The sequence below is a fragment of the Theropithecus gelada genome, unplaced genomic scaffold (genome assembly GCF_003255815.1).
Source record: "Theropithecus gelada isolate Dixy unplaced genomic scaffold, Tgel_1.0 HiC_scaffold_15871, whole genome shotgun sequence".
Classification (NCBI taxonomy): domain Eukaryota; kingdom Metazoa; phylum Chordata; class Mammalia; order Primates; family Cercopithecidae; genus Theropithecus; species Theropithecus gelada.
This window is the reverse complement of record NW_020257627.1, coordinates 22652-33932: the sequence shown is the minus strand read 5'-3', so window position 1 is coordinate 33932 and position 11281 is coordinate 22652. Positions and strand designations below refer to the sequence as shown.

The window sequence follows — 11281 nt, the reverse complement described above, 5'->3', positions numbered from 1 at the left end:
GTTTTTTCATCTTCCCAAGATATGGCAATAACCATAGGTCTCAAGATACTACACTCCTAAATGCCTACAAGAACATCTGTGTAAAATATCTGTACATCTGTACAAAATGCATCAGTGTAAAGACAGTCATGCCCGATTTTAATGAATCTGATGAAAAGCCATTATATGAATCAGTACTGGATTACTAAAATAATTCTCAGGTTTGCTGACTTTAAAAATTATACTTTTAATTATAGAATATAGTTAGAATAATACAAACACTAGTATAACTGTGACCAATACCATGAGGAAAACTGTTCTACATACTGATGTGTTCATTCACTCTCCACAACCATAGAAAACAGGCACAAAGTGTTCACGGGATGTGCAGAGGCAGCCAGGGACTTGGGAGCAGAAGGCATGCAAAAAGCATTAGTGAAGGGAGTCTGATGCATAAGTTCTACACAAAGTTCAACACAGCAAACGGGCAACAATTGGCAGAAAGAGAGGAGACAGCTGGGGTGGCCCTCGTCCTTTCAGTTTCCCAGCTAGATTGTTCATGTACGGAGATAGCTGCGTGCTTAGAAGCCTTGTTTTGAGCCCTTCACCTCTAAGAAGCCAAAAGCAGCAGCAAGAACTGGTTGGGGTGGGGCAAGAACAGTAGGGAAGGAAAAGGGGGTGAAATACAGTTAGGTCATGGAAATGCTGTCATCTATGGCCACTCCCAAGCTGATACCCGTAGTGGCTCACAGAAGCAACAGGAGAACTTTGACATTTATTACAATCATCAGCAACATATATGGGAAAAGACATATTTGAGTTTAGTTACCAAGAACATGTGTCACCTGACAATTAAAATATGAATACCCACAGTCTGCTAGATTTTGTAAAGAACAAAAAAACATGCTCCTTGCCTGAGTTTGTCCTTAAAAAGGAGTGGCAACATGAAGGAACTCCACTGGAAGATGGGTTACTTTAAAGGTTGTGTTATTAACAAGTGATATGGTCCCACACAGCTGTGGGTCACAATAACTCATTATAATACCCTACCCAAGAGAGACCACTGGCTCCTTTAACACCGAGTCCCAAAAAACTATGGCAAAAACATTTTTTAAATGTTACAACATTCACAATAAAGAACAGTAGCAATAAAGCACAGTAGAAATAAACTGGGGGTACTCTCAAAAGAAAAGATATTCCTCACTCCAGTCCCATTTTCTGGGCACCAATTCCCTTTCACCCCAACATGCTTGGATAAGCATCAACATTTGAGATATTTCTTAATTCCTACCTGGACTGAGATTAGGTAAACGGACACTACTGGGTTTAAATTGGGTGAACTGTTATTTTAACCACTTATATCTGTAGGGTGGGAGGATGGAAATACATTCCTACCAAGGTTTGTTAATTCCTTCTAAGCCAAAGAGTTCTTCATTGCCATAGAAGATAATTCATTCTGAGAATAGGACAATTGACCTATTTGTCTGGTCATTATCTTCCACAATTGACAAACACATACAAACAAGTGCTTAGCTCTGAACAAAGACAGACCTTACAGGAGAGTGCACACTAAAGCACTAGTGTTTAAATTTTTTTCATAATGAAAAAAGGACATTTCTCACATTGGAGTTATGTTTATACTTCTGTCACATGACTTACATCACCCAAGAACATGCTAAGTCTCTGTAAATTCAGTTTCTGCTATTAGAAAAACCACAGGAATACACATTACTGTACATACACATGCCCTGATGCAAGCTAAGATAAACACTGGGATGTGGCCCTTATCAAATCTTAGAGTTAGCAGGATAGGAAGAGTTGATCTTAAACATTAGAGAGGGAAAAACACAGAAACGACCTACATTCCTTGGGAAGGGACTCTGTGATTCCTTCCCTGAAGGAGTCAATTCCACTTGCTCCTTAAACTTAACTGTCACTGATGGTCCTATCTTTCCTTAAAGATATTTTCCCTGCAATGTTCCCTATAGTGATCCCCAAAGAAAATTCATAAATCTGATTAATGGCAGTAATAACTGTGGGCATCTTCTGCTAAAGTCACCATCATTGATGGGTCCTTGGTCCCCAAACCTGTGTCTTGTTTTTCCTTTCCAACTGTATCTTCAGTTAGCTTTCACAAAGATGCAAGTTTTAAATGAGCTAATTAGAAACAGTGAGAAGAAAAGTTACAATCATTGCCTTCATCGTGCAAAATCTTGCCCTCAGGAAGATGGAAAAGATACAAATGCATGAGCAACTCAAGGAAAAAGCCCTTTGGAGGGGAAGATGTGTGTGCCCAACTACTATGGTGTGTGAATAGGTGTGGCAATTCAGGCAGAGTCTCTAGTTGCCTTTTTCCAAAGCAGCCATGACCACCCTATTACAGTCCCACATTTCACTTAGCATAGTTCCTTGGGCCAAGGATGGGAGAAAATAACATTGAAAGATTTACTCCATTTCCAAGCCTGGGCATTCACCAGCATTTGTCCCCTGGTCTTCCGTTTTCCAGTTACTTGTGGGGCTGATTTTAATGAAGTAACCCATTGAGTGAATAAAAATCACCATTTTGGAGGAGATAACATTCCCAAAGCTGAGGGTCAGAATTTCAAATGGCTTGTCATCTCTGATGGTTTAAATTGTGGCCCACAACTACTACAAGAGTATGATAAAAGCAGCTCAGTCTTGACGGCGTTCATTGATATCAAATAAAATTGTATCTTCAAATGAATCATTTCTCAGCCATCATAATTACAGGACTTAGTCTGTATGAACTCTCTTATGTTTAATAAGAGCTGAGCTCCTGCTGAAACTCTTCTCACATTCAGTACATTCATAAGGCTTCTCTCCCGTGTGAACTCTTTGATGTGTGATGAGGTTGGAGCTCTGGGTGAAACCTTTTCCACACTGCACACACTCATAGGGCTTCTCCCCTGTGTGGGTTCTCTGATGCTTAATTAGATCTGACCTTTCACCAAAGCTTCGCCAACACTCATTACACTCATAAGGCTTCTCTCCAGTGTGAATTTTCTGGTGTGTGATGAGATGAGAGCTCCGGCTGAAGCTTTTCCCACAAGCATTGCATTCATATGGCTTCTCTCCAGTGTGAGTTCTCTGGTGCTGAACCAAGTGTGAGATGCGGCTGAAATTCTCCCCACATTCATTACAGTGGTACGGCTTCTCTCCCGTGTGGGCTCTGCGATGACGCACAAGGTCGGAGTTCTGACTGAAATTCTTCCCACACTCATCACACTTGTAGGGCCTCTCCCCCGTGTGGACTCGATAGTGTTTGATGAGATCGGATCTCTCACTGAAGCCTCGGCCACATTCGTTACACTCATAAGGTTTCTCACCCGTGTGGGTCCTTTGGTGCTGAGCTAGGTGAGAGCTCCTGCTGAAGCTTTTCCCACACTCCTCACACTCATAGGGTTTCTCCCCACTGTGGGTCCTTTGGTGTTGGATTAGGTGAGAGAGACGGCAGAAACTTTTTCCACACTCATTGCATTTGTGAGGCTTCTCTCCAGTGTGGATTGTCTGATGCTGAATCAGGTGAGAACTTCTTCCAAAACTTTTCCCACACTCGTTACAGTCATAAGGCCTCTCCCCAGTATGTGTTCTTTGATGCTGAATAAGGTGTGAGCTGCGACTGAAGCCCTTTCCACATTCATAACATTTATAGGGTCTGTCTCCAGTGTGGGTCTTCTGATGTCGATTAAGGTCTGAGATCTGACTGAAGGCCTTTCCACAATGAGAACATATATGATAGCGGATACCTGTGTGGACTTCTTTGTGGACAAGCAGGTCGGTGACTTGTTGGAGAGGATAGCTTACCCACTCTTCTGCTGTTAAATCTCCCCATTGTCTTTCTGACCTATCTCCGCTTTCAAAGCCCTCTTCACTTTCAGGATTTTCCTCAGCATTCTCAGCAGGTCTTTCAGATGTCCCAAATTGTACATCTTCACTAATCTCTTGCTTGGGATTTACCTCGTTCTCACTCCTGATCTCAAAATCTGTAATAAAAAGTAAACAATAAGGCTAGTAAGAACAAAAATTACCCATTATGTGCCAGGCACTATATTAATTTTTTTTTTTTTTTTTTTTTTTTTTTTTGAGACAGAGTCGCACTCTGTTGCCCTGGTTGGAGTGCAGTGGCATGATCTTGGCTCACTGCAACCTCTGCCTCTCAGGTTCAAACAATTCTCCTGTCTCAGCCTCTTTAGTAGCTGGGACTACAGGTGCATGCCACCACGCCCAGCATAATTTTTTTATTTTTAGTAGACACAGGGTTACATGGTATTGGTCAGGCTGGTCTTGAACTCCTGAGCCACTGTGCCCAGCCTAAATTATTTATATGAATTACTATATTCTTTATCACAGCTATTCTGAGGGTCAGGAATTGTGATTATTTCTACTTCATTAATGAGAAATCCAAGACCCAGACAAGTGAATTGACTTGTTCAACGCCATAGTAAATGGTAAAGCCAGTATTCAAACTCAGGTCTGTCAAAATTCATGTTCTGTATCGCTGTAATTAATGACTCCTTAAGAAAACTACACAGGCCAGGTGCCGTGGCTCACGCGTGTAATCCTAACACTTTAGGAGGCCAAGTCAGGAGGATCACTTCAGGCCAGGAGTTCAAGACCAGGCTGGGCAATATAGGGAGACCCTATCTCTACAAAAAATTTAAAAAATTAGGTGGGTGTGGTGGCATGCAACTGTAGTTCCAGCTACTCAGGAGGCTGAGGTAAGAGGATCACTTGAGCCCAGGAGTTCAAGGCTGCAATAAGCTGTGATTGTGCCACTGCACACCAGTCTGGGTGACAGAACGATACCCTGTCTCTTAAAAAAAGAAAGAAAAGAAAACTATATATATTCCTCGTGTTTTGAAAGAAAACTGGAAGCAGAAAATATGAGACTCTAAATTAGAATATCTAAAAGGCAAGAGTCCAGATATTTTGTGAGTGTGTATTTTTTAACTTGCCAAGCCTTCATCATTAGTAGCATCATGAAATATTTACTAAGAACTCACTACGGTTGTTTTGTTTGTTTTGTTTTGTTTTTTGAGACAGAGTTTCACTCTTGTTGCCCAGGCTGGAGTGCAATAGCGCCATCTCCACTCACTGCAACCTCCACCTCCTGGGTTCAAGCGATTCTCCTGCTTCAGCTTCCCAAGCAGCTGGGATTAGAGGTGCCCACAACCACACCCAGCTATTTTTTTGTATTTTCAGTAGAGACGGGGTTTCACCACATTGGCCAGGCTGGTCTTGAACTCCTGACCTCAGGTGATCCGCCCGTCTCGGCCTCCCAAACTGCTGGGATTACAGGCATGAGCCACCGTGCCCAGCCAGAACCAACTATGTTAACATGGAGAAAAATGAATCTTTACCTATGTCATAGTTGACAGAAAAGTGACTGACAAATGTCACTTCCTACTTTTCAGTGACCTTTTAATGAACATAGAAGTGGGAAGGTTGAAGAAGGCAAAAAAGATGTCTGGCTGAGAACGTCCTTGGCATTGTCTATTTCACATGCAGTCTTCAAATGAAAATCAAAATACACAACCACTGTCTACAAGAAGTTTTATACCAGACACCGCATTCTCCAAATTGGGTTTCTTAGTACACTCTTCAGAAAGAAAGTATGCATTTCAGGAGAAAACGGTTCATGAATAAACTAGGTTGGTAAATGGTACATACAATATCGTTTCCTTCAAAATTCACAATGCCTAATAACACATTAAAGGTTCTAAGGAATCCTAAGGTAAAAAGGCCTTATAAGGCCAGATGCAGTAGCTTAGGCCTCTAATCCCAGCACTTTGGGAGGCTGATGCAGGAGGATCACTTGAGCCTAGGAGTTTGAGACCAGCCTGTGCAACACAGGGAGGTCTCTCTTCTATTAAAAATAAAAAGAGGCTGGGTGTGGTGGCTCATGCCTGTAATCCTAGCACTTTCGGAGGCTGAGGTGGGTGGATCACTTGAGGTCAGGAGTTCAAGACCAGCCTGACCAACATAGTGAAACCCTGTCTCTATTAAAAATACAAAAATTAGCTGAGCATGGTGGCATGTGCCTGTAATCCCAGCTACTTGGGAGGCTGAGGCAGGAGAATCGCTTGAACTCTGCACTCCAGTCAGGGCAACAGAGTGAGACTCTGTCTCAGAAAAAAATCTTTTTTAATTAAAAAATTTTAAAAAAATAAAAAGAAATAGCTGGGCAAGGTGGTACACATCTGTGATCCCAGCTACTCAGGAAGTTGAGATGGGAGGATGACCTGGGCCTGGGAGGTCAAGGCTGCAATGAGTTGTGATCATGCCACTGCACTCCAGCCTGGGCAACAGAGCAAGATCCTATCTCAAAAAAAAAAAAGAAAAAAAAAAGAAAAGAAAAAGGTCGTCTTGTAATCATTTTTAAACCCATTCCCATTCCCAAACTTATTTGGGCAAAAAAACAGTTTTTTGGTGCTTCCATGCTTCTAACAAGTGCTTTTGGGGCTAAACTATAGAAATGTAAATTCACATTTTTAAATGATTGTCATTTTTTGCTTTTGTTGGATTAAGTGGAATATTTGGGTTACAGACTGCAATAGATCTGGGTAGATAACTATTTATAGTTACTTTTATAAAGAAAGGATTCAAGAAACTAGGGATATCAGAGAAAGCTCAAGTTAAAAAGGAAAGCCCTCAGAGTTGCCTTTTGTTCTGAGAAAGGCTATGGGAATAAAGATTTCAAAAAAAGGATTAGTCCTAATGAGTGGCAGATGACCTAGTGACCCACACACGCTTGCTAATGTCTGTCAAGTCTTGACAGGAGGCAGAGTGAGTCAAAAGACCGTTCAGCTCAAGAATATACTGTTTATTCTAGTTACACCCAGACCAAAGTACAGCAAAGAGAGAAGACAGGCTTGCAGATCATGTAAAAAAAATCAGCTGCCCTCTCGAATAGAATTTGTGATCTATTGCAGCATTCTTCTGGAACAGCATTTGACACACTAGAAATCTATCATCATCAACACTGAAACATTTCTAGATGGCAACCTACTCAGCTAAGGAACTTGAGTCAAAGCTAGTGCTCTGAAGCCAAAACAAACACAAAAAGGTGGCTTTCGCCCTCCCATGAACCTGGGTTAGAATCCCCTCATTTTTTAGCACCCTAGAGTAAAAGCACTACTTATAGGGGCATTTATATTCTGGCAAGCACTATTATGCCAGACCTGTTTGGTCAGTGATCTGTACAAACAGGCTGGAGATTGGAAAATGACTCAGGGCACAAGAAATCTGAACGTTTCTAAAATGTGCAGAAGCAGTTTTTTTTCTTTTTAGACAATATGACCTGGATGTTCCCACATTCAAAGATCTGCCTGAGGACTCAAGTCAAGCCAATATGCAATTAAGTGCTTTAAAACATCAAACCACTAGGCTGCGTTGAAATAACCAAGTCATTTTGACATGATCTCAAAAACGTGGAGGCAAAGAAAGGTAGACTCCTTACTTACCTAGTGAGACAACATTTCCGTAATTCTCCTGCATAACATCCCTGTAAAGGTCCCTTTGTGCAGGGTCCAGAGGTCTCCATTCTTCCCGGGTGAGATACATGGCCATATCTTCAAACGTCACAGGTGCCTGAAATCACACAACGCTTCCCTACTATTCTGTATTTAGGACTTCTTGAAATTACAAACATAGTTAGAAATATTCAGGAGGAAAAAGATATTAAATGTGATCTATAGAGTCCAAAGAAGAAATATTCAAGCAAAAAAGAGACGTGGTAAAGGCAGCAATTTATGAGCTGATTGTTCTGGTCCCATGGCCAGCTATCCCTGCCCCACTCAGGAACTTTATCCTCTGGCTGTGCTTTTCTCAGGACCTATCTGGCACTTGCATTGCTCCATACCTTTACTCATAATGTCCCTCTTTCCCTGGAATATCCTTCTCACACTAGTGAAATTCTACTGCTTTTTAAGGTCCCGCTCCAGTACCAACTGTTCTTCAATGCCCGCTACCCCTCTGCACTACTCCACTCCCCTCGGATGCCCCAGATAGACTTAATCACTCCCACTTCTTGGGAGTGATTCCCACACTACAGCACTTTTTTCCTACAGCAAATAGAGCACTTATTACGTTGTGCCACGCTTAAGTGGATCCGCCTTTCTCCCTATAGATTGTGAACTGTGAGCCAAAAGGTAGCGCCCATCTCGTCCATCTTTTATCTCCCCAGTATTTAAAGGCATACAGCAGGTGTTCGATATATGCTTGTTTGTGACAATACTGGCTTGGTACTAGGCCCCTGGAGGCAGAATATCGAAGCCAGCGAATTACTAATCCCAGGGAATTTCCCACAGGGACTTGCAGAGAAACGCCGGACGAGGTGGGTAAGAAGAGATAAGGTCCGAGAAGCCACCCCCGGCTTACCTGGGACCCAGCCATGAGCAGGGTGGCTGCCATCTCCAGCACAAGGGTTCGCCTCCAGGGAGAGAGAGCAGGAAAAGCAGCTAGCGGACAGCGCTGAAGGAGGCGAAAAGCAGGGTGTGAGGCACGGAAAACAGGCCCTGCCCACTCCCCAGGGCTGGAGTTCTGGCCCCAAGGCGTGCAGGGAGGGCCCTGGACCAGGGCCGGGTCACTCTCCTCCCTGACCCTCGAGCGCGACCCGCCCTCTGTGTCTCCGCCACAGCGGGGTGGAGGCAATGCCGGAATCTACTAGGACAGCCCCCTGGCTGGGTCCCTCCCGCGCCGGGGGTTAGACCGATGCTGTTTCCAGGAGGAGGCGCTCAGCCCAGCCCAAGGAACGCCTCCGCTCTGCCGTCTCGAGGCCCAGTCCTTTCCGGCAGCTGCCTCAGCCAATCAGCGAGCGAAGTTCGTGAAACACTCTACCAATCAGAGGCGGAACACTAGGCCCGCCTCCCACAGCGTGGCCAAGAGCCTCTAGTGCGCCTGTGCCTGCCCCCATGGCCTGCCGGGAGTTGGAGTTCCACTCCCGCGTACAAAAGCCAGCCAGAGGCCAAAAGCCGAGGAGGGAAAAGAACAAAAGGGTGAAGAAGTAAGCACGTCCTCCCAGTCAGGGCGGAGTATTCTCGCTTTCTTCTCATGGAGACTGCAGCACGATTCAGCCAGGGAGGCTGCCCTGCTTCGCCTCACGTCCCTAGAAGCTTCTCTTGAGTCGGGCCTTATTTTCTGCGAAGTCAGGCCTAATTTAGACGCCGGTCTGTGTTGAGCAGAGCTAGAATTAGCCCCTGCTTGACAGCACAGGCTGGAGAGGGAAGCGGCAGCCGCCCACTCCCCAGGGGAGACTCGGAGGCCGAGCTGGAACTTTGAGCCCCGCCCACGCACTACATCTCCCAGCAGCGCCTGCGGCCGCGCGGCTCCGTGCGGAATACAACTCCCGAGACGCCCCGCGCCGCCCGGGCGACTCGGGAGTGCGGTCGGCAGCATACCCTGGCGGTATCTCGGCTTCGGCGCTTTAACCCTGTAGGGGCGTGCGACTGCGTCCTTCTCAAGAGGGCGCCCCTCGAGCGGCGGACTGAGTGGCGTCCATCGGCGGGGAGGCGAAAACCCTGGGGGAACTCAGAAGCGGGTGGCGGTGTAGGGCGTGTAAGGAGGAGATAGCCAGGCCCCTGGGCGGGGGCGGGCCCTGCTTATCGTCCCCGAGGGGTAGTCTGCTACAGGGGCTCCCGGCGGCCTCCCGCACCGAAGGGACCCTGGGCGTCTGAGGCCCTGATCCGGGCGGGCCTTCAGGATGTTAGTAGTCCCTGTTCGGTTGAAGGTAGAAAGCCGAAAACCCGAGTGGAGGACGAACAGACTTACCTCCTGTCGCGCAAAAGATCCACTAGATCGTCGTCTCCAAAACCTGAGACCGCGAACGGATCCCAGAGCCGCAGCGTTCTCTCAGACCTGGCGTTCAGAAAGATTTTAGCACTGGCAGGTCCCGGAGGTCTCAGACCCGCAGGCAGATCTCGAATCTGTAGACTTGCAGGCGAAACCCAGATGTCGTAGGCTGATCCTAAAGACTCAGATTCCCGAGGCCTCAGACTCGCAGGCAGCTCAAAGAAACCACAGGCTCATAGGCAGATCCCTGAGACCACAGAGGTTGGCCAAGAAACCACCAGCAACTAAACTGCATTCAGCTGGAGTTCCTCGGAACGGGAGGACTCGCAGCTTTCCCTTTCCCCAGCCAGTATGAGGAAATTAGACAATGGAAGTCCAGCACTAAGGAAAGCAGGCATTCTGCGTGGGGAAGAGCTCCGAGCTCGCTGTAGCCTTGGAGAGGGAAGTGATGGAAAAAGAATATAGCAGCTTATTAGGGACTCCCACCCTCTTCAAGTTATAAATATCCCCAGAACCTTGGCTACGTGCCCGGAAGCCTGTTGTCTCTAACTGTACAGGAGACTTCTCTGCCTGGGCTGGGAAAGGGGCCTTTCTTTTGTTTTGCAGATAGATCCACCCACTGAGGAACTTGAAATTTTTTTTCAAACATAACTCCAGGCCATGCTTTTATTAGTGAGTGTCCTGCTCCCAATGCCCGGTCATTTATGATTAAATTACTCAAGTGTCTAAAAAGAACTAGAAGGACCCGACCCAGCCATAATGCACACTTTCCCATTCCTTCTCTTTCCACCCGCAACTGTGGGGCTAGGAATTCTTCAGATGTCACAGAATTATACCATCCTACCTCATCTAAAATCGATCCGAGGCTGGTCCGATTATAGTGGGTTACCAGACTTAGTAAGATTAATATCACTAAAGTTAGTATACAGCCCCCCACTGCTAAATTAGACTGGCTGTAAAAATAAAATTGATCCGAGCACCATATAAAATGGAATCCTGGAGGATTCCTGAGAGGCGGTATCCCCAGTGGAAAGAGCGTGGGCCTCAAGGTCAGACAGACCTGGTTCGGAATCCAGGCTGTGTATCCTTTGGAAAGTCATTGAATCCAGGCCCATTTCCTTTTCTCTAAAATGAGGGCCATCATACCTAAGGATGTTGTGAGGCGTGGGTGAGATGATTAAAGCGCTCCAGAGCGTGCGCTCTTGGATGATAGCCGTTACTTTTTATGAACCCTGGCTTTGGTGGTAAGGGAAACTTCCAGAACTGCTTGTGGGTATATTGGATAGCCCAGAAAATTTGGGAAATCAAAGTGGCTCAATAGCTGTGAGAAACTGTGGGTGACCTTATCCTCATTGTGTTTCTTCCAGAAATTCAGACGCAACAGAGGTTGGGCCAGTTTGGTGGGCTCCATTGAGCGGTGTGCTGAGCCTAGTAGAGCATAGGTACTTGGGGCTGCCAAAACCCCAGCAAGTTGAGGCTTCACGCTCAGGGA

General features: G+C 45.8%; 1 protein-coding gene across 2 annotated transcripts; it reads right to left on the bottom strand.

Moving 5' to 3' along the window:
* Window positions 1-206: 206 nt before the first annotated feature.
* On the bottom strand, window positions 207-10692 carry LOC112617052 (zinc finger protein 436). Of its 2 annotated transcripts, XM_025373784.1 has the most exons (4): window positions 9769-10692; window positions 8380-8472; window positions 7464-7590; window positions 207-3983 (listed from the first exon to the last, which is right to left on the bottom strand). In XM_025373784.1, exons 2-4 carry the CDS (start codon window positions 8410-8412, stop codon window positions 2734-2736), a joined length of 1410 nt encoding a protein of 469 aa, XP_025229569.1. In that variant the 5' UTR covers window positions 8413-8472; window positions 9769-10692; the 3' UTR covers window positions 207-2733. The 2 variants fall into 2 exon arrangements, with proteins under 2 accessions (XP_025229569.1, XP_025229570.1); XM_025373785.1 differs by lacking the exon at window positions 9769-10692 and having other exon boundaries at window positions 8380-8659.
* Between the last annotated feature and the right edge of the window lie 589 nt (window positions 10693-11281).